General features: G+C 36.3%; 1 protein-coding gene across 3 annotated transcripts in view; it reads right to left on the reverse strand.

Moving 5' to 3' along the window:
• Positions 1-26234, reverse strand: part of ADAMTS6 (ADAM metallopeptidase with thrombospondin type 1 motif 6) — a 293907-nt gene that overhangs the window by 169456 nt on the left and 98217 nt on the right. For all 3 annotated transcript variants that reach the window (XM_028123875.2, XM_028123874.2, XM_028123876.2), the window contains exon 8: positions 2139-2182. In XM_028123875.2, the coding sequence (XP_027979676.1) occupies positions 2139-2182 (44 nt within the window). The remainder of the gene's footprint in view (positions 1-2138; positions 2183-26234) is intronic.

Genomic DNA, 26234 nt, shown 5'->3' on the forward strand with positions numbered 1-26234 from the left:
AATAGGGGTTTGATTACTATTTGGGTCATTTAGATTTCCTCAGTTTGATGGCCACAGTTTGCACCCTTAAATCTACTTAGCCATGTTACAATTGGTCATCAGAGTTACTAAGCAAGAGAATATGCAAGTATTAGCATAAAAACCAACATGAAAGTTGACAGAATGACCACCCAAAAAGAAAAACCCTGACCACCATTCTGTACTGATAATATATTTTTCACATATGAAGGTCAACACATGTATACATATGCAGTCATTTGGTTTTCACCATGAGATAGTATAAAAGATAATTTATAATGGCTTATAATTTGAAAATAATGTATCCTGAGCTTGAAAATGCATTGACATGAACCAAAGTATTAATGTATTGATTTTGGAAATTAATAAGCTATAAAAATTGGAATACATATTTGGGAAAGAAAGAGATGTTGGGTAGAAGCATATCTCGAAGCTACTTCAGTAAAAATAACAACATAAGTATAGGCAGTGTTATTACTAACGTCCTAAGGAAGAACACATCTCAGTGTAAACAATCTACCTTCAAAAAGCAGAGTAGAATGTGTACAGATATATACATATGTATTTCCTCAGAATATATATATATACAATGGAAAAATACAAGCTTTAGCTTATACCTCCTTTGAAGCTTAGTGTCAATTGTATTTAAAATTGATGAAGCACTTAGTAAATGCTTTCAGATATTGAACAATAACAGAGAGGTTAAGTTAAACAGTATAATTTCTACAACAAATTTAATAATACCAGTGCATTTTTACAGTACTTCTTTATTAAATATCTTTCTATTATTTTTCCTTTAAGTGATTGTTACAATATCCCTGTTACATAAGGGCAGATATTGCTCCTACTTCACAGATAAGGAATTGAGGAATAAAGACCTAAATAAAGAGGAAAATCTAATGCACTGAAACAGTCAAAGCCAGTTGTTAGTTTCCAGTTTCCACTTTAGGGTCCTTTCCAATGGATTGTTTTGCTTTTATTAACCTAAAAACCTAAATCTTTTTGATGTGAGATCTCTCAGTAAAGAGAGTTCTTTCTACATTATGCTTTTTAACTAGCAAATTTCTCTACCCTAAATACTGATCATTGGCTAACTGGGATTTATTTTCTAGCCTTAAATCCTGAGGGAAATGGGATAGGAGAAGAATGGAAAGGCAGATAAAAATCAAGAGAAATTTTAATCTCTACAGAGAGGACTTTCTGAATTGCCCCAGGAAACTGGGTAACACATTTTCTCCCACCTCTACTTAAATTTGATCTTCCCAAAATTCTTATGAGGGGCATAGGAATAGATTTCATAATTGTTCCTTTACAGACAAGAAAATTGAGACTTATCATAGAGAAACTAGAAAATTCACCTTCAGGTCCTTAACTTTTGAGTCTTTAATCAGTCTCTATGACACTAAAAAAATTATCTTAGAAGAAAAATCTCCCGTTCTTAAAAATAACTAGTTGCTTAACAATTCAGTCTACTTGAAAGCTACCATTTCCCCCATTTGTACTTGCAGTTAACTTTTAACCAGAATGAAGTTATACTCTGCAACAAAATGTGACTTTTTAAATTCTAGAATATGCAGAAATGCTTTTTAAAAAACAAATATTTGGGAGGCACAAGAAAGATAATCCTGTCCTCTCTACTGCTGGTTGTAATATTTCACATTTTTTTTTTATTGTTGCTCAGGTCCTGAAAATTTCCAGCATCTTAATTTATGGGGATATACTCGCTCCACAAAATTGCACCAAAGTACATTAAGAACACAATGTCTCCCTTTTAAGTATCCCCCTACGTTTCCCCCTTTCCTTTCCTAGCCTGATATTTGAAGATGCTGCGTGCTTTCATTTGCTCTTAAATTCCTTGGTATTTTTGGAAAATACATTACAGACTGGTAACTTTTGATTTATCATGATTGTTTGAAGATTTAGAATCATCTTCTAAGTTATTTTTAATCATCATTCTACTTGTTTCCTAGTAAGTGACATATCCACATGGGTCAGGTTTAACAATTTATAGGAGTAATTTCAGATGTGCCAGAAAGGAAAATGACCAAATTAATGATAAAGAGTAAAGCCACTGGACCAAAAAGACAATCTGAACTATTCTCCCATTATAAAAAACTTACCCAATGTTCCACAGGGCTTATTTTTATAAGTGCAGATATCATATCTATAGAGGAGAAAAAAGAGAGATGAAATTTGTAATCTGATCAAATTTGTAAAATATTTTCGTATATTCATCACATTTCTTTCTTAGAGCTCTGGGTTGGCAGACCACAATCGGTACAATTATGAGCAGCCAGCTGGAGCGTGGGCATTTTCAGCACTCTGGGGGACACACCGGCTGCACTACACTCACAGCCTCTGGCTGCAAGCCAATGGGACACCTGCCAGTAAGAAAGAAAGGTTAAAGTGGATTTCTGTAATTGTGAGTTCCATAAAACCATCTACCATACTGTTTTGAAGCTAGAATAGCTTGTCTGCAGATTGCTACTGCTTCTGCAAAAAAGCAAATGGGTGGCTTTTTCTTCCCAATCTCTTTGAACCTGCTGGAATATTTTTTTTATTATAGCCACAGATTGTGTTTTATACTTCTGAGCTATAAGCACTATCTGGCGTTCCTTCAACTCTATCACAGATTCTTGTTTAAAAATAAAATAGCACAATATAGCAATGGGAATAAAATTGGTATCACAAAGTTTTCCTACTTATATACCGGATATATAGCATAGTTAAAATACAAATATTTTTACGTGAATTTGCAAACAACTAAATAAATAGCTCAATAGACGCTTTCCTACTGTTGGCTGGACTTACTCTAATGCTATATTGCATTACAACTCAATACAAAAGATGAAGTCCATAAGTAATGCTGCATATTTTAAAATATATTATATTTAGAATGCTGAATCAATATTGATGTGAACACCTATTTTAAGTATTTTTAATAATATTCTTGTAAACCAATCTTCAAACCAAAAGTATTCCATTTCTAAAGTGAGAATAAAAAATAAATTAAAAAAGACTGACCATTTTTATTTGCCTATGTTTTATGCTAGAAATGAAAAGGTTTTCAGGTAAAATATAAAATTTCACAAACTACGGGAAAATCGAAGTTGTAAAAGTTCTTTGTATATAAATAATGGTTAGTCCATATTACTGGGGGAAGTGATTAATAATTAATCCCATTCTTGTTCACTAGATCAAAATGTATTTTCAAAAAATAAATATCACATCCAGCATACCACTGTACTGTTGAACTCATTAAAATCCCTGGAGATGCCCTTTGCCTATTTTTAGAGTTTTGAACTCTTCATCTTGTACACTTTACATTTGGGGAAAGGGACTTCTCCTCTTGCATAGCTTTCTCTTCTATCATTCACATACTCATCTCCCCCTTGTCTTGAAATTGGTAAACTATGGGACTGCAGTATCTGGTACATTCTTGAATGTAAGACATAGAGAGGGCACTTGGTATATTTCCCAAAGCACCTGAAAATATATTCTGGGTGTCACAAAATCAATTTATCTTGTGCTCATGCTGTATAATGACTACAATGTTATGAAGACACAACCCATCCCAGGAGTCTTCAAGACAATGTAAACAAAGACTTTTCATGGGTAATGCAGATATAAATGTCTACACAGAATCTATAACCAAATTCTCACCTTCTACATATGTCTTTTCCTAAAACTGATCTGTCTGAGAATGCAAGCACCTGCAAGCCACCAGCTTCCCTTTCCTCTTTTGCCTTTCACAATTGCCCTGTTTCTGCTTTCAAAAAAGAAAGCTTACTTCTCACCCATCCCAAACATTGTTATGGTGCATTGTCTCCTGGGTGTAAAGGTCTCCAGGATGGGGAGCAAGATGGTGGAAGAGTGGGAGACCTGGATTTTCTCTGGTCCCAGGAATTCAGCTGGATATGGACCAAACCATTCTGAACACCTACGAACTCAACAGGAGATCCAAGAAAAGAATAGCAACAACTCTCTGAACAGAAAAGTGACCACTTTCTGGAAGGTAGGACGTATGGAGAAGTGAATCCGAGGCGACATTCAGGAGGATAGATGGTGGGGGAGGGGGCCAACGTTGGCCGCTTCTGGCAAGTGATAGAGCCAGGAAGCTCAAAATCGGAACTTTTAGAAGTCTGCTCCGCTGAGGGACGTCACTCCAGTGGCTAACTGAGGGGTGGCAACCTGACTGGGACAGTGTGGTCTCAGGACCCTCGGGGCCACAGAAAGACCGGGAGTGCCCGAGTGTGGCAGAGCACCCAGGTATCAGAGCAGGGAAGCCGGCTGCAGAGACGGATCAAAGGCAGGGGCTCTCAGCTCGGGGGTTGCCATAAACCATAATCCGCGGCACAGTCAGGCCACTGCTCTTCCAGCAGAGACCCAACAAGCACAGACCAGGGAAACGGGAGTGACTGCTTATCTCTGGGGGCTCCCTGAGAAATGGGGCCCCAAGTTCCCGGCACCTCCGGGCACAGATTGGGAGGTCGCCATTTTCACTCTCGTCCTCCAAAGCTGTATGGAAAGCTTGCAGGGAACAAAAGCTCAAGAGCAAACCCGATCAGATTACGTACCTCTGACCGGCAAGGGAGGGGCAATTCTGCCTCCGGCAAAGACATTTGGGAACCACGGCAACGGACCGCTCCCCCAGAAGATCAGCAAGAACAGCCAGCCAAGACCAAGTTTATCGATCAATGAGAACAGCAGAACTCCAGTGCTAGAGGAATACTGTACATAGAATTCATGGCTTTTTTACCATGATTCTTTAGACTTTCAAAGTTAATTTTTTTTTGAATTTTTCTTTTTCCCTTTTTCAACCAACATTTTATCAATCCCTTTTTTAAAAGATATTTTTTATTTTTCATTTTTACACTCATATTCTACCCCTTCATAGTAGTTACCCTTATTTTTGGTATATATATATATATATATATATACATATATATATATATATATACACACACACACACACACACATATATATATATACATAAGTTGTTCTCTCTTTAAAATTTTGGGATACAGTTTCTTCTAACAGATCAAAATATACCCTAAATCTCTAGGGTATGGCTTTGTTCTAGTCTCCTGGCTGACCACATTCTCTCCTTTTTTTTTTTTAAATCCTCTTCTTTCTTTTATCAACCAACTTCTTATCAATTCCTTTTATAAAATCTTTCATAATTTTCATCTTTAGAGTCATGTTCCATCCCTTCATCGTATTAACCCTTACAGCTGTGCATATGTAAGTTTTTCTTTCGTTAAAAATTTTGGGAGGCACTTTCTTCTAACAGACCAAAATTCGCCCAAAATCTAGTGTGTGCCACTGATCTATACACCAGCCTGATCATATTGGACCATATTCTGTTTTGTTTTGTTTTTGTTTGTTTTATAGTTTTCTTTTTTCTTCTTCTTCTTCTTTTTTCTTTCTTTCCCTTTCTTTTCCTCTGGTTTCAGGTCTTTTCTTTTCTTTTTTTTTAAAGATTTTATTTATTTATTTCAGAGAGAGAGAGAATGAGAGATAGAAAGCACGAGAGGGAAGAGGGCCAGAGGGAGAGGCAGACTCCCTGCTGAGCAGGAAGCCCGATGCAGGACTCGATCCCGGGACTCCAGGACAGTGACCTGAGCCGAAGGCAGTTGCTTAACCAACTGAGCCAACCAGGTGCCTGGTTTCAGCTCTTTTCTGATTTGTTTAGTATATATTTTCTGGGGACATTGTTACCCTGTTAGCATTTTGTTCTCTCATTCATCTATTCTCCTCTGGACAAAATGACAAGATGGAAAAAATCACCTCAACAAAAAGAACAAGAGGCAATACCATCTGCCAGGGACCTAATCAATACACACATTAGTAAGATGTCAGAACTGGAGTTCAGAATGATGATTTTAAAGATACTAGCTTGGCTTGAAAAAAGCATGGAAGTTATTAGAGAAACCCTTTCTGGAGAAATAAAAGAACTAAAATCTAACCAAGTCAAAATCAAAAAGGCTATTAATGAGGTGCAATCAAAAATGGAGGCTCTAACTGCTAAGATAATTGAGGCAGAAGAGAGAATTAGTGATATAGAGGACCAAATGATGGAAAATAAAGAAGCTGAGAAAAAGAGAGATAAACTACTGGATCACGAGGGCAGAATTCAAGAGAGAAGCTATACCATAAGACAAAACAACATTAGAATAATTGGGATCCCAGAAGAAGAAGAAAGAGAGAGGGGGGCAGAAGGTATATTGGAGCAAAATATACCAGAGAACTTCCTTAATTTGGGGAAGGAAACAGGCATAAAAATCCAGGAGGCACAGAAAACCCCTCTCAAAATCAATAAAAATAGGTCAACACCCCAACATATAATAGTAAAACTTATGAGTCTCAGAGACAAAGAGAAAGTCCTGAAAGCAACTCGGGAGAAGAGATATGTAACCCACAATGATAGAAACATTAAATTGGCAACAGACGTATTCACAGAGACCTGGCAGGCCAGAAAGGAATGGCATGATATATTCAGAGCACTAAATGAGAAAAATATGCAGCCAAGAATACTATATCCAGCTAGGCTGTCATTGAAAATAGAAGGAGAGATAAAAAGCTTCCAGGAGAAACAAAAACTAAAGGAATTTGCAAACACGAAATCAGCCCTACGAGAAATATTGAAAGGAGTCCTCTAAGCAAAGAGAGAGCATAAAAGCAACATAGACCAGAAAAGAACACAGACAAGATACAGTAACAGTCACCTACAGGCAATACAATGGCACTATTGTATTGTTCAGATTACAATTGTATTGAAAGATATTCATATCTTTCAATAGTTACCTTGAATGTAAATAGGCTAAATGCCCCAATCAAAAGACACAGGCTATCAGACTGGATAAAAAACCAAGACCCATCGATATGCTGTCTGAAAGAGACTTATTTTAGACCCAAAGACACCCCCAGATTGAAAGTGAAGGGGTGGAAAACCATTTACCATGCTAATGGACACCAAAAGAAAGCTTGGGGGGCGATCCTTATATCAGACAAATTAGATTTTAGAACAAAGACTGTAATATGAGATGAGGAAGGACACTATATCCTACATAAAGGGTCTATCCAACAAGAAGATCTAACAACTGTAAATATCTATACCCCTAACATGGGAGCAGCCAATTATATAAGCCAATTAATAACAAAAGCAAAGAAACACATTGACAACAATACAATAATAGTGGGGGACTTTAACACCCCCGATTGAAATGGACAGATCATCTAAGCAAAAGATCAACAAGGAAATAACGACTTTACATGACACACTGGACCAAATGAACGTCACAGATATACTCAGAACATTCCATCCCAAAGCAACAGAATACACATTCTTCTCTAGTGCCCATGGAACATTCTCCAGAATAGATCACATTCTAGGTCACAAATCAGGTCTCAAACAGTACCAAAAGATTGGGATCATTCCCTGCATATTTTCAGACCACAATGCTTGGAAACTAGAACTCAACCAGAAGAGGAAAGTCGGAAATAACTCAAATACATGGAGGCTAAAGAGCATCCTACTAAAGAATGAATGGATCAATCAGGAAATTAAAGAAGAATTAAAAAAATTCCTGGAAACCAATGAAAATCAAAACACAACTGTTCAAAATCTTTGGGATACAGCAAAGGCGGTCCTAAGAGGAAAGTATATAGCAATACAAGCCTTTCTCAAGAATCAAGAAAGGTCTCAAATACACAACCTAACCCTATACCTAAAGGAGCTGGAGAAAGAACAGCAAATAAAGCCTAAACCCAACAGGAGAAGAGAAATAATAAGGATCAGAGCAGAAATCAATGAAATAGAAACCAAAAGAACAGTAGAACAGATCAGTGAAACTAGGAGATGGTTCTTTGAAAGAATTAACAAGATTGATAAACCCCTGGCCAGACTTATCAAAAAGAAAAGAGAAATGACCCAAATCAACAAAATCATGAATGAAAGAAGAGAGATCACAACCAAGACCAAAGAAATACAAACAATTATAAGAACATATTATGAGCAACTGTATGCCAGTAAATTAGATAATCTGGAAGAAATGGATGTACTCCTAGAGATGTATCAACTACCAAAACTGAACCAGGAAGATACAGAAAACCAGAACAGACCTATAACTACTAAGGAAATTGAAGCAGTCATCAAAAATCTCCCAAAAAGCAAGAGCCCAGGGCCAGATGGCTTCCCAGGGGAACTCTATCAAACATTTAAAGAAGAATTAATACCTACTCTTCTGAAACTGTTCCAAAAAATAGAAATGGAAGGAAAACTTCCAAACTCATTTTATGAGGCCACCATTACCTTCATCCCCAAACCAAAGACCCCATCAAAAAAGAGAATTACAGACCAATATCCTTGATGAACATGGATGCAAAAATTCTCAACAAAATACTAGCCAATAGGATTCAACAGCACATTAAAAGGATTCTTCACCACGACCAAGTGGGATTTATCCCTGGGCTACAAGGTTGGATCAACATCCGCAAATCAATCAATGTGATACAATACATTAAGAAAAGAAAGAACAAGAACCATATGATCACCTCAATAGATGCAGAAAAAGCATTTGACAAAGTACAGCATCCTTTCTTGATCAAAACTCTTCAGAGTATAGGGATAGAAGGTACATACCTCAATATCATAAAAGCCATCTATGAAAAAAACACAGTGAATATCATTCTCAATGGGGAAAGCTGAGAGCTTTCCCCCTAAGGTCAGGAACGCGGCAGGGATGTCCACTCTCACCACTGCTATTCAACATAGTATTAAAAGTCCTAGCCACAGCAATCAGACAACAAAAAGAAATAAAAGGCATCCAAATCGACAAAGAAGAAGTCAAACTCTCACTCTTTGCAGATGATATGATATTTTATGTGGAAAACCCAAAAGACGCCACCCCAAAACTGCTAGAACTCATACAGGAATTCATTAAAGTGGCAGGATATAAAATCAGTGCACAGAAATCAGTGGCATTCCTATACACCAACAACAAGACAAAAGAGAGAAAGATTAAAGAGTCAATCCCATTTATAATTGCACCCAAAACCATAAGATACCTAGGAATAAATCTAACCAAAGAGGCAAAGGATCTGTACTCAGAAAACTATAAAATACTCATGAAAGAAACTGAAGAAGACACAAAGAAAGGGAAAAACGTTCCATGCTCATGGATTGGAAGAACCAATATTGTGAAGATGTCCATGCTACCTAGAGCAATCTACACATTCAATGCAATCCCCATCAAAATACCACCCACTTTTTTCAAAGAAATAGAACAAATAATCCTAAAATTTGTATGGAACCGGAAGAGACCCCGAATAGCCAGAGGAATATTGAAAAAGAAAAGCAAAGCTGGTGGCATCACAATTCCGGACTTCCAGCTCTATTACAAAGCTGTCATCATCAAGACAGTATGGTACTGGCACAAAAACAGACACATACATCAATGGAACAGAATAGAGAGCCCAGAAATGGACCCTCAACTCTATGGTCAACTTATCTTTGACAAAGCAGGCAAGAATGTCCAATGGCAAAAAGACAGTCTCTTCCACAAATGGTGTTGCGAAAATTGGACAGCCACATGCAGAAGAATGAAACTGGACCATTTCCTTACACCACACACAAAAATAGACTCCAAATGGTTGGAAAGACCTAAATGTGAGACAGGAGTCCCTCAAAATCCTAAAGAGAACACAGGCAGCAACCTCTTCGACCTCAGCCGCAGCAACTTCTTCCTAGAAACATCGCCAAAGGCAAGGGAAGCGAGGGCAAAAATGAACTATTGGGATTTCATCAAGATAAAAAGCTTTTGCACAGCAAAAGAAACAGTGCACAAAACCAAAAGACAACTGACAGAATGGGAGAAAATATTTGCAAATGACATATCAGATAAAGGGCTAGTATCCAAAATCTATAAAGAACTTATCAAACTTAACACCCAAAGAACAAATGATCCAATCAAGAAATGGGCAGAAGACATGAACAGACATTTTTCCAAAGAAGACATCCAAATGGCCAACAGGCATATGAAAAAGTCCTCAACATCGCTCGGGATCAGGGAAATCCAAATCAAAACCTCAATGAGATACCACCTCACACCCGTCAGAATGGCTAAAATTAACAAGTCAGGAAATGACAGATGTTGGCGGGGATGTGGAGAAAGGGGAACCCTCCTACACTGTTGGTGGGAATGCAAGCTGGTGCAACCCCTCTGGAAAACAGTATGGAGGTTCCTCAAGCAGTTGAAAATAGAGCTACCATACGATCCAGCAATTGCACTACTGGGTATTTACCCCAAAGATACAAATGTAGGGATCCGAAGGGGTACGTGCACCCCGATGTTTATAGCAGCAATGTCCACAATAGCCAAACTGTGGAAAGAGCCAAGATGTCCATCGACAGATGAATTGATAAGGAAGATGTGGTATATATACACAATGGAATATTATGCAGCCATCAAAAGGAATGAGATCTTGCCATTTGCAACGACGTGGATGGAAGTGGAGGGTGTTATGGTGAGTGAAATAAGTCAATCAGAGAAAGACATGTATCATATGACCTCACTGATATGAGGAATTCTTAATCTCAGGAAACAAACTGAGTGTTGCTGGAGTGGTGGGGGGGTGGGAGGGATGGGGTGGCTGGGTGATAGACATTGGGGAGGGTATGTGCTATGGTGAGCGCTGTGAATTGTGCAAGACTGTTGAATCACAGATCTGTACTTCTGAAACCAATAATGCAATATATGTTAAGAAAAATGAAGAAGATAGCAGGAGGGGAAGAATGAAGGGGAGTAAGTCAGAGGGGGAGATGAACCATGAGAGACGATGGACTCTGAAAAACAAACTGAGGGTTCTAGAGGGGATGGGTTAGCCTGGTGATGGGTATTAAAGAGGGCACATTCTGCATGGAGCACTGGTTGTTATGCACAAACAATGAATCATGGAACACTACATCAAAAACTAATGATGTAATATATGGTGAGTTACATAACAATAAAAAATTAAAAAAAAAGATAACTGAAAATAGGCTTCACAAATATTAATTAAATGTTGAAAAGACATTTTTCAATGAAGAAAAAAAGTAGTCATGTTTCAAATCTGTAGATTGGTCAAAATATTTCAGAAACACTCCCCTGGTCTTCATGAACACATACAAGAATGCAGGAAACTTTGTAGGTTGTACACTTATGTAAAGCATCTGAGATTTGTGTTGTGTGTCCACTTACTGCTTTGAAGGATTATGGTGTCAGATGACAAATATAAGGGTAGTAGAATTCTGTCCCTAAAATTTGTTTATATTTAATGAGTACATTTTTATATTTCATATTTTATATGAGTGCATTTTTATATTTTATATATGAATGCATTTCTCATGCAGTGCTATCAAAGCATCCTAAATAACAGCTGGAATGTAATCAAGCTTATCAAACAGAAGTATGAACTATTTTGTAACTCCCTGTTTGTTTAATAAGTATTTGTATGCTTAGTAGCATTTGATCTAAAACTTCCCTTCATTATAACTGATAACAATACTCACTCACCAAACCCTAAGAGTTTGCCTGACCATAAAAAACTCATGATTGATGGAGGGAAGAGTGATATAGTAATAAGAAAAATAATTTATATGTGGCCATATCCACCATGATACATACTTTTAAAAAGATTTCTCTTTAGGTTATTATTATAATTGTGAGCTGAGCAGAAGGAAGACTTCAGCCATGGATTAAAAACAGTACCCAGTTTCAGCCAGGAATTATATACTATAGAATCAAGTTGTATTTATATCAAAAAGAGGAATGATAAATCTAAAATACCTAAGTTTCTGGAGTGCACCTGGGTGGCTCAGTTGGTTAAGTGTCCGACGTTTGATTTCAGCTCAGGTCATGATCTCATGGGTCGTGAGATCGAGCCCTGTTTCAGGCTCCTCGCTCAGGACAGAGTCTGCTTCTCCCTCTCCTTCCCCTTCTACTCCCCCACCACCCCAGGACACTCGCATGTGCTCTCTCCAAAAAATAAATAAAAATCTTAGAAAATAATAATAAAATAAAAGACCTACGTTTCCACTCAAGGTAGACTTCCTTAACTATAGTGCATTTCCATTTCTATGCAGAATTGATTAATATAAATCTTTTCCATACCTTGATTGTATGTGTTTGCTCTACATTGTGTTACTGGTACATAACAAAATGTTCAGCATAAGTTCAAGGTAATCATCTGAGACATTAAAAAGAAAGTTGAAAATTGCATTAATTCAGTTACTTTCATATTTTCATAAACTTACTATTCTTCTACATGTTACCTTTTTAAATTTTTTTGTGTGTGTGTTATTTCTTTTTCCAACCATTCTCTCATTACTCTTTTTCCTTCTTTTTCATGTATAAATTTCTGATTCTTTCCTTTCCTACAAACTACTCTGCTGTCAGTCCCACATTTCTACAGATGAAAAGAATCTTGGAAAGTTATGTAATCCATGCCATACTATACTTAAACTATGATTTTTCAAATTAGGCCAAGTATGAACCAGCTTATTTCATTCTTCTCAAATCTTATCTTTAAACATCATTTTTCAACATTATGTTACGATAATTGTCACAAACTTTTCCCTGCATCCCTTTCTTCCTCCTGAATTTTTCATTTTTATCTTGTATCACATTAACTCTATATCCTATCAACTCATCTCCTACATGCTATGGTTTTGCCTTATTTTCCTCCAAACTTGAGTCACCTCAGGAAAAACTACAAACAAAAATAATGCAAGGAATTTGCTTTATCACAAAGATGTAACTGGTCTGCTTTTTAAGACATCTTGCTGCGGTACAAAGTGAAGAAATGAGGGGCTGAGGAAAAGAAAAGGAGTTCCTGATTGCCTACTCTCAGCTCTCAGCACCCTTTAAACAAATCAATCTTCACTAAATCTTGACCATCAAAGATACAGCAGGAGCCCCTAAACTTACAGGCGAGTCTAAGAATTGTGGAGTTCTAAAAAGGGACAGAAAAGCCAAAATATGATTAGAAAATGTTCTCTGGATTGTGAATTTGGATAGAAAAATATCACTGGGCACTTCCTTTGTTTCCTTTTCATGAAAGAATAATAAAGGCCTCAGGGCAGATGAAAAAGAACTAAGAAACATGATATTAGGGGGTCTACATGAAGCCAGGTACCTGAAGGAAAGCAAGGTTCTGCTTTTGGATGAGTAATTGAATGCTTACACTGTCATTCCCTTACTCTATGTTCATAAGGGAGGACTGACTGAGCAAGATCAACACCAGAGAGGTTGGCGGTGAATATGTGTTACTGTAACACTGGTACACTTTTCTGCTGTGGATACTTTCAACTCTTCAATTTCCTAACAACTTTTGACCAGGCATGGCTATCAGAAGAAACTGACCAAAACATATAGTTAAGTTCCATTTTAAGGTCTGCAAAATATAGCACTACCTTACAATGATGAAATACCTGGATGGGTTCTTAAAATCTTTTCCAAAAACTACATTCCATCCTTATGGAAGAGAAACACTCATTGCAAAGAAGCATTCCTTTCAATGATTTAGGTTTGAAAATGGAATTACTCAAAATCTAAACTCTGAGACTCATTTGTTTAATACTGAGTCACGGACTTATTTCCAAACAAAATGTCCTATGTACCGTGCTGTTTCATTTAGTATTCTTAGATATAGTGGCGAAGGCCAAGTGATAGTGATGCAGCACTTCCCTGCTTTCTTTATATGCACTGACAGACTAGCATTATAAAACTGACTGCAGTTACAAAGACAACTATAACAAAATAATGAAGAGAAAATATGATTTTAACCCATTATATGCAAGAATGTATAACACTCTTTATGATAAATGAAAAAGATTTAAAGACCACTTGTCTTAGTTTGGGCTGCTATTACAGAATACCATGGACTAGACAGTTTAAATGGCAGACATTTATTTCTCACAGGTCAGAAGGCTGGGAAGTCCAAGATCAAGGTGCCAGCAGTTTTGGTGTCTGGTGAGACCCCGTTTCGTAGCTTGGAGACAGTAGACCCTCTCCTTGGTGCTCACAAGGCCTTTTACTGGTGCTTGCTTATAAAGAGAGAAAAAGCTCTGGTATCTCTTCCTCTTCTTATAAGGGCACTAATTCCATCATGAGTGGCCCACCCTCATAACCTCATCTCAACCCAATTACCTCTGAAAGGCCCCATCTCCAAATACCAACACACTGAGGATTAAGACATTAACACTGGAATTTGACAGGAGGGAAAACATTCAGTTCATAACATTTCATCCCTACCACACCCCCCAAATTCATGACTTTCTCACATAAAAAAAATACATTCATTTCATCTCAACAGGCCCAAAGTCTTAACTCATTCCAACTTTAACCCTAAAGTCCAGAGTTTCATCTAACTATCATCTAAGTCAGATATGGATGAGAGTTTAGGTACACTTCATTCTGAGGCAAAACTCCTTTTCAGCTATGAATCTATGAAATCAGAAAAGTTATGTGTTGCCGAAATATAATTGTAGGATAGTCATAGGATAGATGTTCCCCTACCAAAAGGAAGAAATCAGAAGAAAGAAAGAGGTAATGGGTCCCAAGTAAGATTCCAAGTAGAGTTCCAAAACCTACCATAGCAAATATCATTAGACTTAAGGCTTGAGAATAATTAAGCCTTGAGCTCTGCTCTCTGACCCATTGGGGTGGCAGCAGCAGCCCTGGTTTCATATCCAGGGCCCCACCCCTTCAGCTTAGCAGAGTACTGCTCACAAGGCTCTCTGTAAGGGTACCCCCACTCTGCTCTCCATGAAGGCCTTCCTATGCAGCTTTGCAGGGCAGTGCTCCTGACTTTTGAAACCAAGATGGAGGCAGTCTTGCCACCCAGGCTATGCATTTCTGGGCCTGTGGTACGAATACCAGCCCAGATGATCTCTGAAATGTCTTTGGGGTCCTTTTGCCCTTTTCTTGAAGGATAGATAATACATGTCCACAGCTTTCCTTTGTTCCCTCCTATTTTCTCGGTTTCCTTTAGACCCAGGTGGCAGTGTTTGTCCTGGTATAATCTCATCTTTAGTGCTAGCTCTGTTGAGATGGATGATTACTCTGTAGTTCATAGCCACACTAACCTCCTTATCAAATGGTCAGTAAGCCATACCTTAGTGTTTTCTTCTCAACATGCTTACTCAATTTTTGCATTACGCACAGGCTAAAAACTATCCAAATCTTTAGGTTCCAGTTTCTTTTTGCTTAGCAATTCCTTCTTCAGTTCACTTTTCTTTTTTCATTTTACTATAAGCATTTAGGAAGAACAAACCTACTCCTTCAATACTGTTTAGAAATCTCCTCAGCTGAATACCCAATATAATCGCCTACAAGTTCCACCTGCCACAAAACACTAGAACATGAACATAATTCAGCTAAGTTCTTTGCTACTCGATAACAAGGATCACCTTTTTTCCATTATCCAATAACATGCCTCATTTCTGACCCAGACATCACCAAAATGGCCTTTATCATTCGCATTTCTACCAACAGTCTGCTCATAATTATTTGTGTATTCTAGAAGATGGAAGCTTCCTTTACAACTCTCTTCACTTCTTCCTGAAATCTCACCAGAATTGCCTTTAAAAGTCTCTTCATGGCAATCTTGGCTTCTTTTACCATGCACCCCAAAATTTTTTCAGCCTCTACTCATTATCTAATTCTAAAGCTTCCACATTTTTAGGTATTTGTTACAGCAGCATCCCACTTCTCAGTACTAACTGCTGCATTAGTTACCTTGGGCTGCTGCAACAAAACAGCATAGACTAGATGGCTTAAACAACAGTTGTTTATGTCTCATAGCTGTGGTTGCTGGGAAGTCCAAGATCAAGGTGCTGGCACATGTGGTGCCTGGTGAGAGTTCTTTTCCTAACTTGCAGACAGCCACCTTCTTGCTATATCCTCACCTGGTGGAGAAAGAGAAGTTTCTGGTCTTGTCCTCTTTTTATAAGCACTCTAATCTCACCATGTGGGCTCCACTCCCATGACATTATCTAAATCTAATTCCTCTTAAAGGCCCACCTCCCTAATAACATCACATTGAGGGTTAAGGCTTCAACATATGAATTTTAGGGGAACACAAACACATAGCCCATAATACCACTTTATTTTTATTTTTATTTTTATTTTTTAAGTACGCTCTACGCCCAGTGTGGGGCTTGAACGCACAATCCCAAGATAAAGAGTTGCATGCTCTATGGACTGAGCCAGCTAGACGCCCCCCATAACACCACTTTAAATGAACAGATAATTTGGTTTATGTACCTCATTTCATAGGTTATATCTTTGATAATATCATCTCTTTATCTAAATGACATGAATTATCTCAAGAAAGTTACTTGCTGATATTTCTGAATGCCTAAAACCTAAGACCAGCAATATGTATACTATTTGATTAAGTGACATATTTATTGTTATTATTTTTATGTGAACATCTTACACAATAGTTCTCAAAGATGTGCCAGGGTTATGTGCCTAATAAATATTAGATAATTTTAGCTACTAATTCCTATAATAAGTCAGAGACTACCACTGTTTTTGCTCATGAAATGATTAAAGATTTACCATCAGTTCATAAAATATCTCTGGTTATTTACATCATAATATGAGTTTTCCATTCATTCTAGTAGGGTGTTTCTATGGGGAAACACAGAGATAATTAACTATGAATGCCTTTTGCCCTTGCAAAATTGTCCCCAAACCATTGAAAAATATTGATCTAGCTGACAAGATTGAGATTTTCATATCTAAGTTATAAAAACCTACTAGGACAGGAATTTCACTCCTTTGTAATCATGTAGTCTCAATTCAACAGATTATCATAATTGTCCTCTGGGCCTTTTCTCATTACTATCTCAATACTATTCCATTTTTGATTAACTAACTTTCCCTCTTTGTCTTGTCACTAAATCATGATATATTTATTTACAATGAATAAATTGTTACTATATTTTTAGACATTCACAAAAGTGGTATTTTACATTTTTGGAATCTTGCCCTTTAATTACCAATATATTTTGAACATCATTCCAGATGTAATAAAGGATGTAAAGGTTATTTGTATAAACTGGCTTTATATTGTACATGATATAAAATGGACTTATCAATTAGTTCCAGAGTAAACTAAATTTACCTAATTAATAAATACCACCCTGAAAGATAATTGTCTTTTTTAGGGAGTAAATAACAAGAATACCAATATTCCTTTGTAGCTGCATGAAGAAATGCACCATATATTTTTAATATTAAAATATTTATAACTATTACAGCACCTAGAACAAAATGGATAAATTTTTGAATAAAAATAGTTGGTCTTCTAAAAAATAAGGTAACAGGGTGCTCTTTGTTTAGAAAACAAACTACCTCCTTATAAAAAATACAACTTCCTCTAGTATTGAGAAAAAAATTATATTTGATATCAACATAAAAAAATACAACTTCCTCTAGTATTGAGAAAAAAATTATATTTGATATCAACATAAAAAAATACAACTTCCTCTAGTATTAAGAAAAAAATTCTATTTGGCATCAACATATAATGGAAATGCTTTATAAACAATGAAAAATTGATCAGTCCATTTTGTATTATTTAAAAGGCAAGGCCAATTTATACAAATAACGTTACACCCTTTACAACATCTAAAATTTTTTTTCTTTCTAAATTTTTTACTACAGCATCTTTTTAGTTCTACACAACATGGTAGACCACAACGGCTCCTTGCCTCAAAATAAAGTACACGGCTTATTTTGTCTTCTTCCTCAAAAACCTCAAAACCAAAGAAGCTATTTAAAGCAAAAAAGGAAAAAGCATAATACACATGCAAAACATTGCTCAATAGGAAGAAAAATGTTTCTATTGTGAGTATATGTGTCTTTTAATCCAGCCACAAGCAACCAATAGTCTAGTTCTGTTAGGCAGTACTTTGGTAGTCAATTTGTAAGGATAAATAATTTTTATTTATGGTCAGGCAAAGTATTTAACATTGATTTGGAAAGCTTGACTGCATTTTAAAAATGCATATGAAAGGGTTACTCCCAGAAAAAACACCACCACAGTACTTTATCTTCTGTACATATGTATATGAGTTAAAATCTAAAATATAAATGTATTTAAAACTTAAATATGATCACTTCTATTTTTATTGATCTTTACCTTCAAACCAGTTAATAAGCAACAGCTGTCCTCTATCTTCTAATGCATGGCATAGTAACAAGAAAGTAGGGAAAGAGGTCATATTGACTATCCTTCTGATTTAATGAAACATCAAACTACACTGTCTTATTAACAGAACTGAGTATAACTCAAATTACATTACCGCTGTCAAGTCCACTAGACACATTTGCCATAAGGGTTGATCATAAAGTCAGAATTTCTTGATGAACTGTTGATTTTCCTCAGTCAGGAAAAAAAAATGAAAAAAATGCAGGTTTACCTAATGAGCTATTAGAACAATAAATACTTCAAATGCCCTGTGAGCAGTTTGATGTTATCAGTAAGGATCTACAGTGTAACAAAAAAATTCATATGTCCCATAGTCACTTATTCTAACTTTCTAAATGTAAAATTCAGCTCATATTTAATCCAAATCCTTCATGCTGCAGGTTAAATTGATTTCTTTTTGTTTGACCGTCAGTGAAGATTGAGAACATCTGGTCTCCATCCTTTATGCATAAGTTAAATACCTCTAAATCTTCTCTTCTCTGGAATAATAATAATCCCTGCTACTTAAAAATTTTTCTTTTAGGTTTCTCTTTCAACCCTTTAATCATCTTTGTGGTCCTCCTCTGAACTTTCTCCAAGTTCTCCACGTCCTTCCTTAGTGGTAGAGCCCAGAACTAGAAACAATGCTCTCATAAGAGCCTGACCAGTGGCAAGAACTACGGGAAAATAACCTCAAGTTTCCTGCATTCTTAATTCTTATTTATGTGACCTTGCATTGTGTTTGCTTTCACAACAACACTACATTGTTAACTTACACTAATCTTGTTATTCCTTTACTACTAAGGGGGTTTCCAACTTGACTTACAGTTATCCATTCTCTAGATTTTATGCTATTTTTCCTCTCCAACCATAATGCTTTGTATTTGTCCCCAGCTACATTTCATTATCCTAGTTTCTATTCAATATTCCAGTTTGCTAAGTTTAGTCTAACACTATCTATAATGATATAAGGCATTGATGCCTCTTACCCCATTTCTAATTGCAACTGCTAGTAATTTATTAAGAATGTTACAACATCTAATCATTACCTGTCTATAAGAGGAGTTTAAGTGTTCAAAAAACTTGAGTGCCAGAATTCATCATCCTCTGACCAAACTATGCTTGTGTAGACCTTGTTACATTTGTTCCCTCACCTTCAGGTCCCAGCCCAACACTAACTGCCTCAGAGACTAGATAGTAGAAGGTGTGAAAAACCAAAATGCTTCCATAACTTCATAAAGTCTCAGAGACTTTAAAACTTTTTTTTAAGATTTTATTTGTTTATTTGAGAGACAGAGAGCGAGGACGAGCAGAGGGAGGGGCAAAGGGAAAGGGAGAAGCAGACTCCCCGCTGAGCAGGGAGCCTGATGAGGGACTCGATCCCAGGACCCTGAGATCATGACCTGGGCCGAAGTCAGATGCTTAACTGACTGTGCCACCCAGGTGCCTCGAGACTTTAAAATTATAATTTCCCAATATATTGATGAGTTTCTTTTACAGGAAATAATGAAAAGCTTGTAGGATCAAAACATATTATAACTATTTGGGTTACCATGCCATGCAAGGCCTTCTATTCTGTCAACTGAACAAGAGTTATTTGAATACGTTTACTGATAAATATTTTTAAAAGGCACTTTTGTAATGACCTTATTGCATGTGGAGCTATGCCAGATAAAATAACAAAAAAAATTAAACTGACCTGGGTTTCTACTGCGTAGGAGCTAGATATTTTAAAAACCTACTAACATGGAAGCATAGATAGCCAGATAAAATCCATCAAGTCATCTATTGCTATCACACAGACATGAATTACATAGAGAAAATGCAAGAGAGTTGCAAGAGCAAATGCACTTAAGAGATGTAAGACAAGGATCACTACTTAATTGCCATTAAGAAGAAAAGTAATCACGGTGTTCTATGCTCCATCTGAACAAAGCTGTTCCAAACTTGTAAAAATATCTAGTGAGCACTAACACTGTACCCTACAAAGTATAGAAGCAAAAGGCATTTATAAGTGACAAAACAAGAAACAAAGGTTAAATTACTGTTTAAAATTAAAATGGTAAACAAAAGAATTAAAAATGATTAAATGTATTAGGAAGATGGGTGTACAGTCAGTGGTTTAAATCAGTAAAATTGGGACTCCTGGGTCGCTCAGTTGGTTAAGCATCTGCCTTCAGGTCGGGTCATGATCCCAGGTCCTGGGATCGAGTGCCACACCAGGCTCCCTGCTCAGCAGCAAGCTTACTTCTCCCTCTGCCTGCTGATCCCCCTGCTTGTGCTCTCTCTCTCACAAATAAATAAATAAAACCTTAAAAAAATAAATCAGTAAAATTATTATCCATAAGAGAAGCAAATAAAAGAGAATGTCTAAAACTGACAAATCAAAAAGTTATGGTAGGGTTGCTGGAGTGAGGTGGGGGGGTGGGAGGGATAGGGTGGCTGGGTGATAGACACTGGGGAGGGTATGTGCTACGGTGAGTGCTGTGAATTGTGCAAGAATGTTCAATCACAGATCTGTACCTCTGAAACAAATAATACATTATATGTTAAGAAAAAAAAAGAAGAAGAAGATAGCAGGAGAGGAAGAATGAAGGGGGGGAAATCGGAGGGGGAGATGAACCATGAGAGACTATGGACTCTGAGAAAAAAACTGAGGGTTCTAGAGGGGAGGGGGGTAAGGATGGGTTAGCCTGGTGATGGGTATTAAAGAGGGCACGTTCTGCATGGAGCACTGGGTGTTATGCACAAACAATGAGTCATGGAACACTACATCAAAAACTAATGATGTAATGTATGGTGATTAACATAACAATAAAAAATTAAAAAAAAAACCCTAATGATGTAATGTATGGTGATTAACAACAATAAAAAATTTTTAAAAAAAGGCATGAGAAAAAAAAAGTTATGGTAAAATCATATTATTTAGAGACAGAGCACTAACTCCCAGAAGTAACAGCTGGGAAGGGATGGGTCAAGAGGCTGTGGCTTATTACCATAATAATACATTATTTTTTTTAAAGATTTTATTTATTTATTCATGAGAGACAGAGAGAGAGAGAGAGAGAGGCAGAGGGAGAAGCAGGCACCCAAGGAGCAGGGAGCCTGACACGGGACTCGATCCCAGGACTCCAGGATCATGACCTGAGCTGAAGGCAGACGCTTAACCATCTGAGCCACCCAGGCGCCCAGTACATTATTTTAGTGTTAGAAAAATTAACAAAAAAATCCTGTTCTATACACTTAATCATGATGAGCACTGAGTAATGTATAGAAGTGCTGAATCACCATATAGCACACCTGAAACTAATATAACACTATATGTTAACTATTCCGGAATTAAAAAAACTTAATAAAAAAAGTTCTTTTATACACTCAAGACTGATTAAAACACAATTCATGGCCACGAGAAGTTTAGAATAGATTAGACAACAAAAATACAAATAAATTTTAATATGACATTCAATAATCATAGGGAGCCATTAATGCAGGGTTTTTTAGCCTACAAAATGTGCGAGAAACCTCCAAGCATATATATAACTGCCATTCTCTCATATGCCACTCGTGTATATATGAAACTTAAGATCTCTTATCTTGATTTTTCTTCTAGTTACAAAGTAGAGTAACACTGTTACCCTCAACTGAAGAATATTGTATTTCAAATTAGCCTAATGATATCGTACTCAAACAATCCAAACTACTCATCATTGCCTATATGGCTCTAAATGATCGGTCGTTGCCTCTCAGTACTACGTTCCTTCTCACTCACTACAAACTAACGGCACACACCAACCTATATTCTTCCCCAAATATGCAAGGCTTATTTCTACCATATGATTCTTCCCTATATCTTCATATGACTGAGTGAAACTTGCCTTACTAGTACATCCCTGCATTCCATAATCAGTCCTATAGTGATAGCAAGCTTAACATTATGTTGTTACCTACAAAGTATGTGTTAGCCTAAAACACTGTTAGTAGTAAAGAAATAACTCAAAATATATGTTATTTGTGCAAAGTGTTAATAGTTCCCATAGAAATTGTCTCTTCAGACTTCACAACAACCTGCACAGTGTAGAAAGTGAAAAGGTATTATTTTCATTCAAAGATTGTGCAAACTGAGATTTACAGAAGTCAAATAATTTACCAAAGACCATATGGCTAGTAAGCAGGGACACAGGGTGAGATTTTAAACTCACCCATTTTGAAAAACAGTGATTTATCATTTGTTAAAAATGACACACAGAAAACGTTTACTCTTGAAAGGCAGAAAATTTGAAGATTCTTGTCTCCAGCACTGAATCACTATAGAGCATTGGGTAAACATGAACTCTCACTATTCTGTAATTCCTAAATAAAAATGACTGTGATATTCCAATGATTTCCAATGATTCACAATTGGAAAATGCTTAAATATCCTCAGATTAAAAACTGTGATGTTACAAATTCTTCATATTTGTGTATTCATTCATTTATTCAACAGATAATTAATGAGAACCTCCCCTGTGCTAAGCACTGTACTGGGTTCTGTGAATAAAGCAATGAATAAGACACACAAGGTTTCTATTTCTTTGGAAAATAGAAAGGAATTACTGTCCCTACGACAAATTTGGGTAGTGTGAATTTTAGTGAATATTGATACTATAGCACAAATGTGTACCAAAAAAACAAACTACTCTATCAAAGAGTATGTAAACCTTTCCTCCCAATAGATTATTAAATTCTAAAAGTAATAAGTATCTAAATAATGTTAATTTACTCTTTGTGAAACATCTAATAGAAAAAATTAAGCTACTAAATATTTAATTTTATTCAACTAATACACTTACAAATTGTTTAAGATTTCTTATGCATGTTAGGCATTCTACCAAAATTCTTTTGAGTATGTGCAATATACTAGGAACTATTTAAGGATTCTAAACTTTGATGAAAACATTTTACCCCTATTTGTGAGACAATTAAGAAACTGTATGCCACTTATGACTAAGGTATACAAACTCATTGTTCTTTTTGGACTGGTCTCAAATGCAATGTTCATGGCTTCTTCCATACACGTTCTAATTTTCTTTCCCCTTATCTATTCTATCATCTTCCTATACACATAAGACATATCCAAGATTCACCTTATCCAGGAATTATTTTCTGCTGATTCTTCAGTTGATCTCTCTTTTTGAGCTTCACCTGCACATCAATTATTAACTATATATTCCTTCATATTTTTATATGTACATCTACTTGTATAACATGTTTTCTCATCTATACAATGGGAAAAAATAATAATAACTATAGCTCCTAATTGCTTTGTGGATAAACTTGGGTATTGCATATATACTGTGCATATTAGCACAGTAAGTGCTTAATAAATGTTACTGGTATTTTAATTAGTGTTGCTTTTAATAGGAATAAATAAGTGTAAACTAATTGATTAAGTTAGTCTCATTCAGTGGTTAATGGAAATTAGTTTTTTGCAATTATGTTTGATAATACTAGTAACTTCTTTTTCTTTCATCTCTTTATTATAACTTAATCACAAATTCCAAATTTTACATCAGTAAATTGCATAATTTAGAAATGACAATAACTCTTTTACTAAATATTATAAAGTAAGTAATAATATCCTATTCTTATAGATTCTCACTTAATTTAGTTCACAAAATAGACACTGAAAGATGATTTTTGTAGCATTATAATGTAGCTAATAGCAAACTGGGAACTACTTTGCAATTTATTCTAAATCTTCAACAAGGTTTCCTTGGAGGTTGCCAACCTAAAAACTCACTAGCCCCAATGTAGTTAAGATAAATGAAGTGTCAGGAAAGATTTTGTGGCAAGTATGAAGGCCTATTTGGCTGGTAATTTTTCTCCATCTGCCAATTTACAAAATCCTCCATCATTCTTCCAAAAAAACACCATTTTTTTTGTTTCCTGAGCACTAGTTATAAATCAAATTAGAAATCCCCAAAGTGCTCTTGCTGCTTGTTGGCCAAATCTAGTATTTCTCCTAATTTATTCATATTCTTCCTTGCCACTTACATTATTTCAAAGACTAAAAAAAATTTTTTGAGCAAAAATCCTGATGGCCCCTCTTGTGGACTTACCGTAATACAAAGGTTTGTAGTAAGGTAATGTGAGGATGTTCTGTCACAAAATCATCACAATGATGTAAGCATCAATATGAATATACTATGAAAATGAATCACTGCATGAATAGTTAAAAGACAAGATGACAGGGGCGCCTGGGTGGCTCAGTCGTTAATCTCGTTAAGCGTCTGCCTTGGGCTCAGGTCATGACCCCGGAGTTCCAGGATTGAGCCCCTCAACGCATCGGGCTCCCTGCTGAGCAGGGAGCCTGCTTCTCCCTCTCCCACTCACCCCTGCTTGTGTTCCCTCTCTCGCTGTCTCTGTCAAATAAATAAATAAAATCTTAAAAAAAAACCAAAACATGATGACAGTGATATGTTAAAACTGTACAAAGACAAGGCAGTAATCCAAGGTAGAGGCTTTTTTTTAGACACAAAGAGCAAGGCTGTCAAATTCAGAATGACCCTCAAAATAACAAAATAGTTAAAAAGTTTGTCTTCACCCAGGAGTTCAACTTCCACTATCAACTTACTCGGTTCCTATGGTACACAGGACACGATTCTACTCTCACCAAGGAATCATTATGGCAAAAGGGAATTTGAACTGTGACACCAACATTTGGCATTATTGAACCAAGAAAAAAAAATTGACTAAAGTAAAAATAGCCTTTCCCACTCAAATCAAATACCTTCCCTAAATCCACCTTAGCTTGTCATGGCACTTACCCACTTAGATTTTAAAATAGTGACCACTTAAGAGATAAGACACAAAGCCACCTTGGACAAATAGAATTATATTTACTCTGCTGATGAGAAAGAGTAAGACAAAGAAAGAGTAAACAAGGGAATTCAAACACCTTCTCTAAAGCATGGCCAAGATGCTGTTTTAATTTCATTAACATGATCAGTTTCATTTTAATTAAATTTTTGGAGTTTGTATCAGTATTATAATGGGACTAGGAACATGTATAATAAAACTAATAATACACACTCTTCAGGTATGAGATGCTGTCATAAACTTGGATTATATATTTTAATTCTGTTTATTTTACAAAGTGCTTCCTTCACCTCCTAATTTCATGTGTCCATTCCTAGCTCCTAGCTCAAACACAAACACACACATCATAATAAAGTGAGGCTAAGAAACCATTCACGTTAGGAGTTTTTTTCTTAGTACCATGGCTCCTACCTTTAATAGACATATTTTTAGCTTAGATTTAAATGAGTAAAAGTTCACATGATTTTGTGCTTGCTTCAGCAGCACATACACTTTAAAAAATTATTTCAAGATTTTGTCCATTTATTTCATACATCCAACTCATTAAAATGATAATTATTTTGCAAGCTTCACCGCCAGAAAAATACAAGGAATCACAAGACAGACACACAAATAGAGAGCAAGACACAGACATTGTTAATAATAATCCACTAAAACATTCTGTTGCAAACATTTCCCATCCCCCCTCTGTTGCAAATATTCTATCTTGAAAATAAAACATTTCTGTTGACGTCTTGCTAACTAGCTATCCTCAAAAGAACACTGATCTCAGCCAATAGGAGAACTGCATTCTGTTCTTGGTTGTGACGTGTCATTGAACCTCTCTACAATTATGTCAAATGAGGACTGCTATTCTTTCCCTCTTGTTTATTTCAAAAGCATATTCCATAAGAATGGAAGGCATGCAATATGAAAGGAACAACCAAATAATAGGACCCCACCTCCCAGACCCAGAGAGCAGCTGGTTAGCCCTAAAGACCCATGCTTTTCAGTTCTTGTCCTAGGGACAATATTTTGCACTTTTCTTGTTTAGCATTTAATATCTTTTATTTATATGCATTTTTATCACTTCCAAGGATCCTCTCTTCAAATTAATTCAAGCCAATGACACCAT

The sequence above is a fragment of the Eumetopias jubatus genome, unplaced genomic scaffold (assembly GCF_037043125.1).
Source record: "Eumetopias jubatus isolate StellerSeaLion01/CBP00866 unplaced genomic scaffold, mEumJub1_p1.0 scaffold_5, whole genome shotgun sequence".
Taxonomy (NCBI): Eukaryota; Metazoa; Chordata; class Mammalia; order Carnivora; family Otariidae; genus Eumetopias; species Eumetopias jubatus.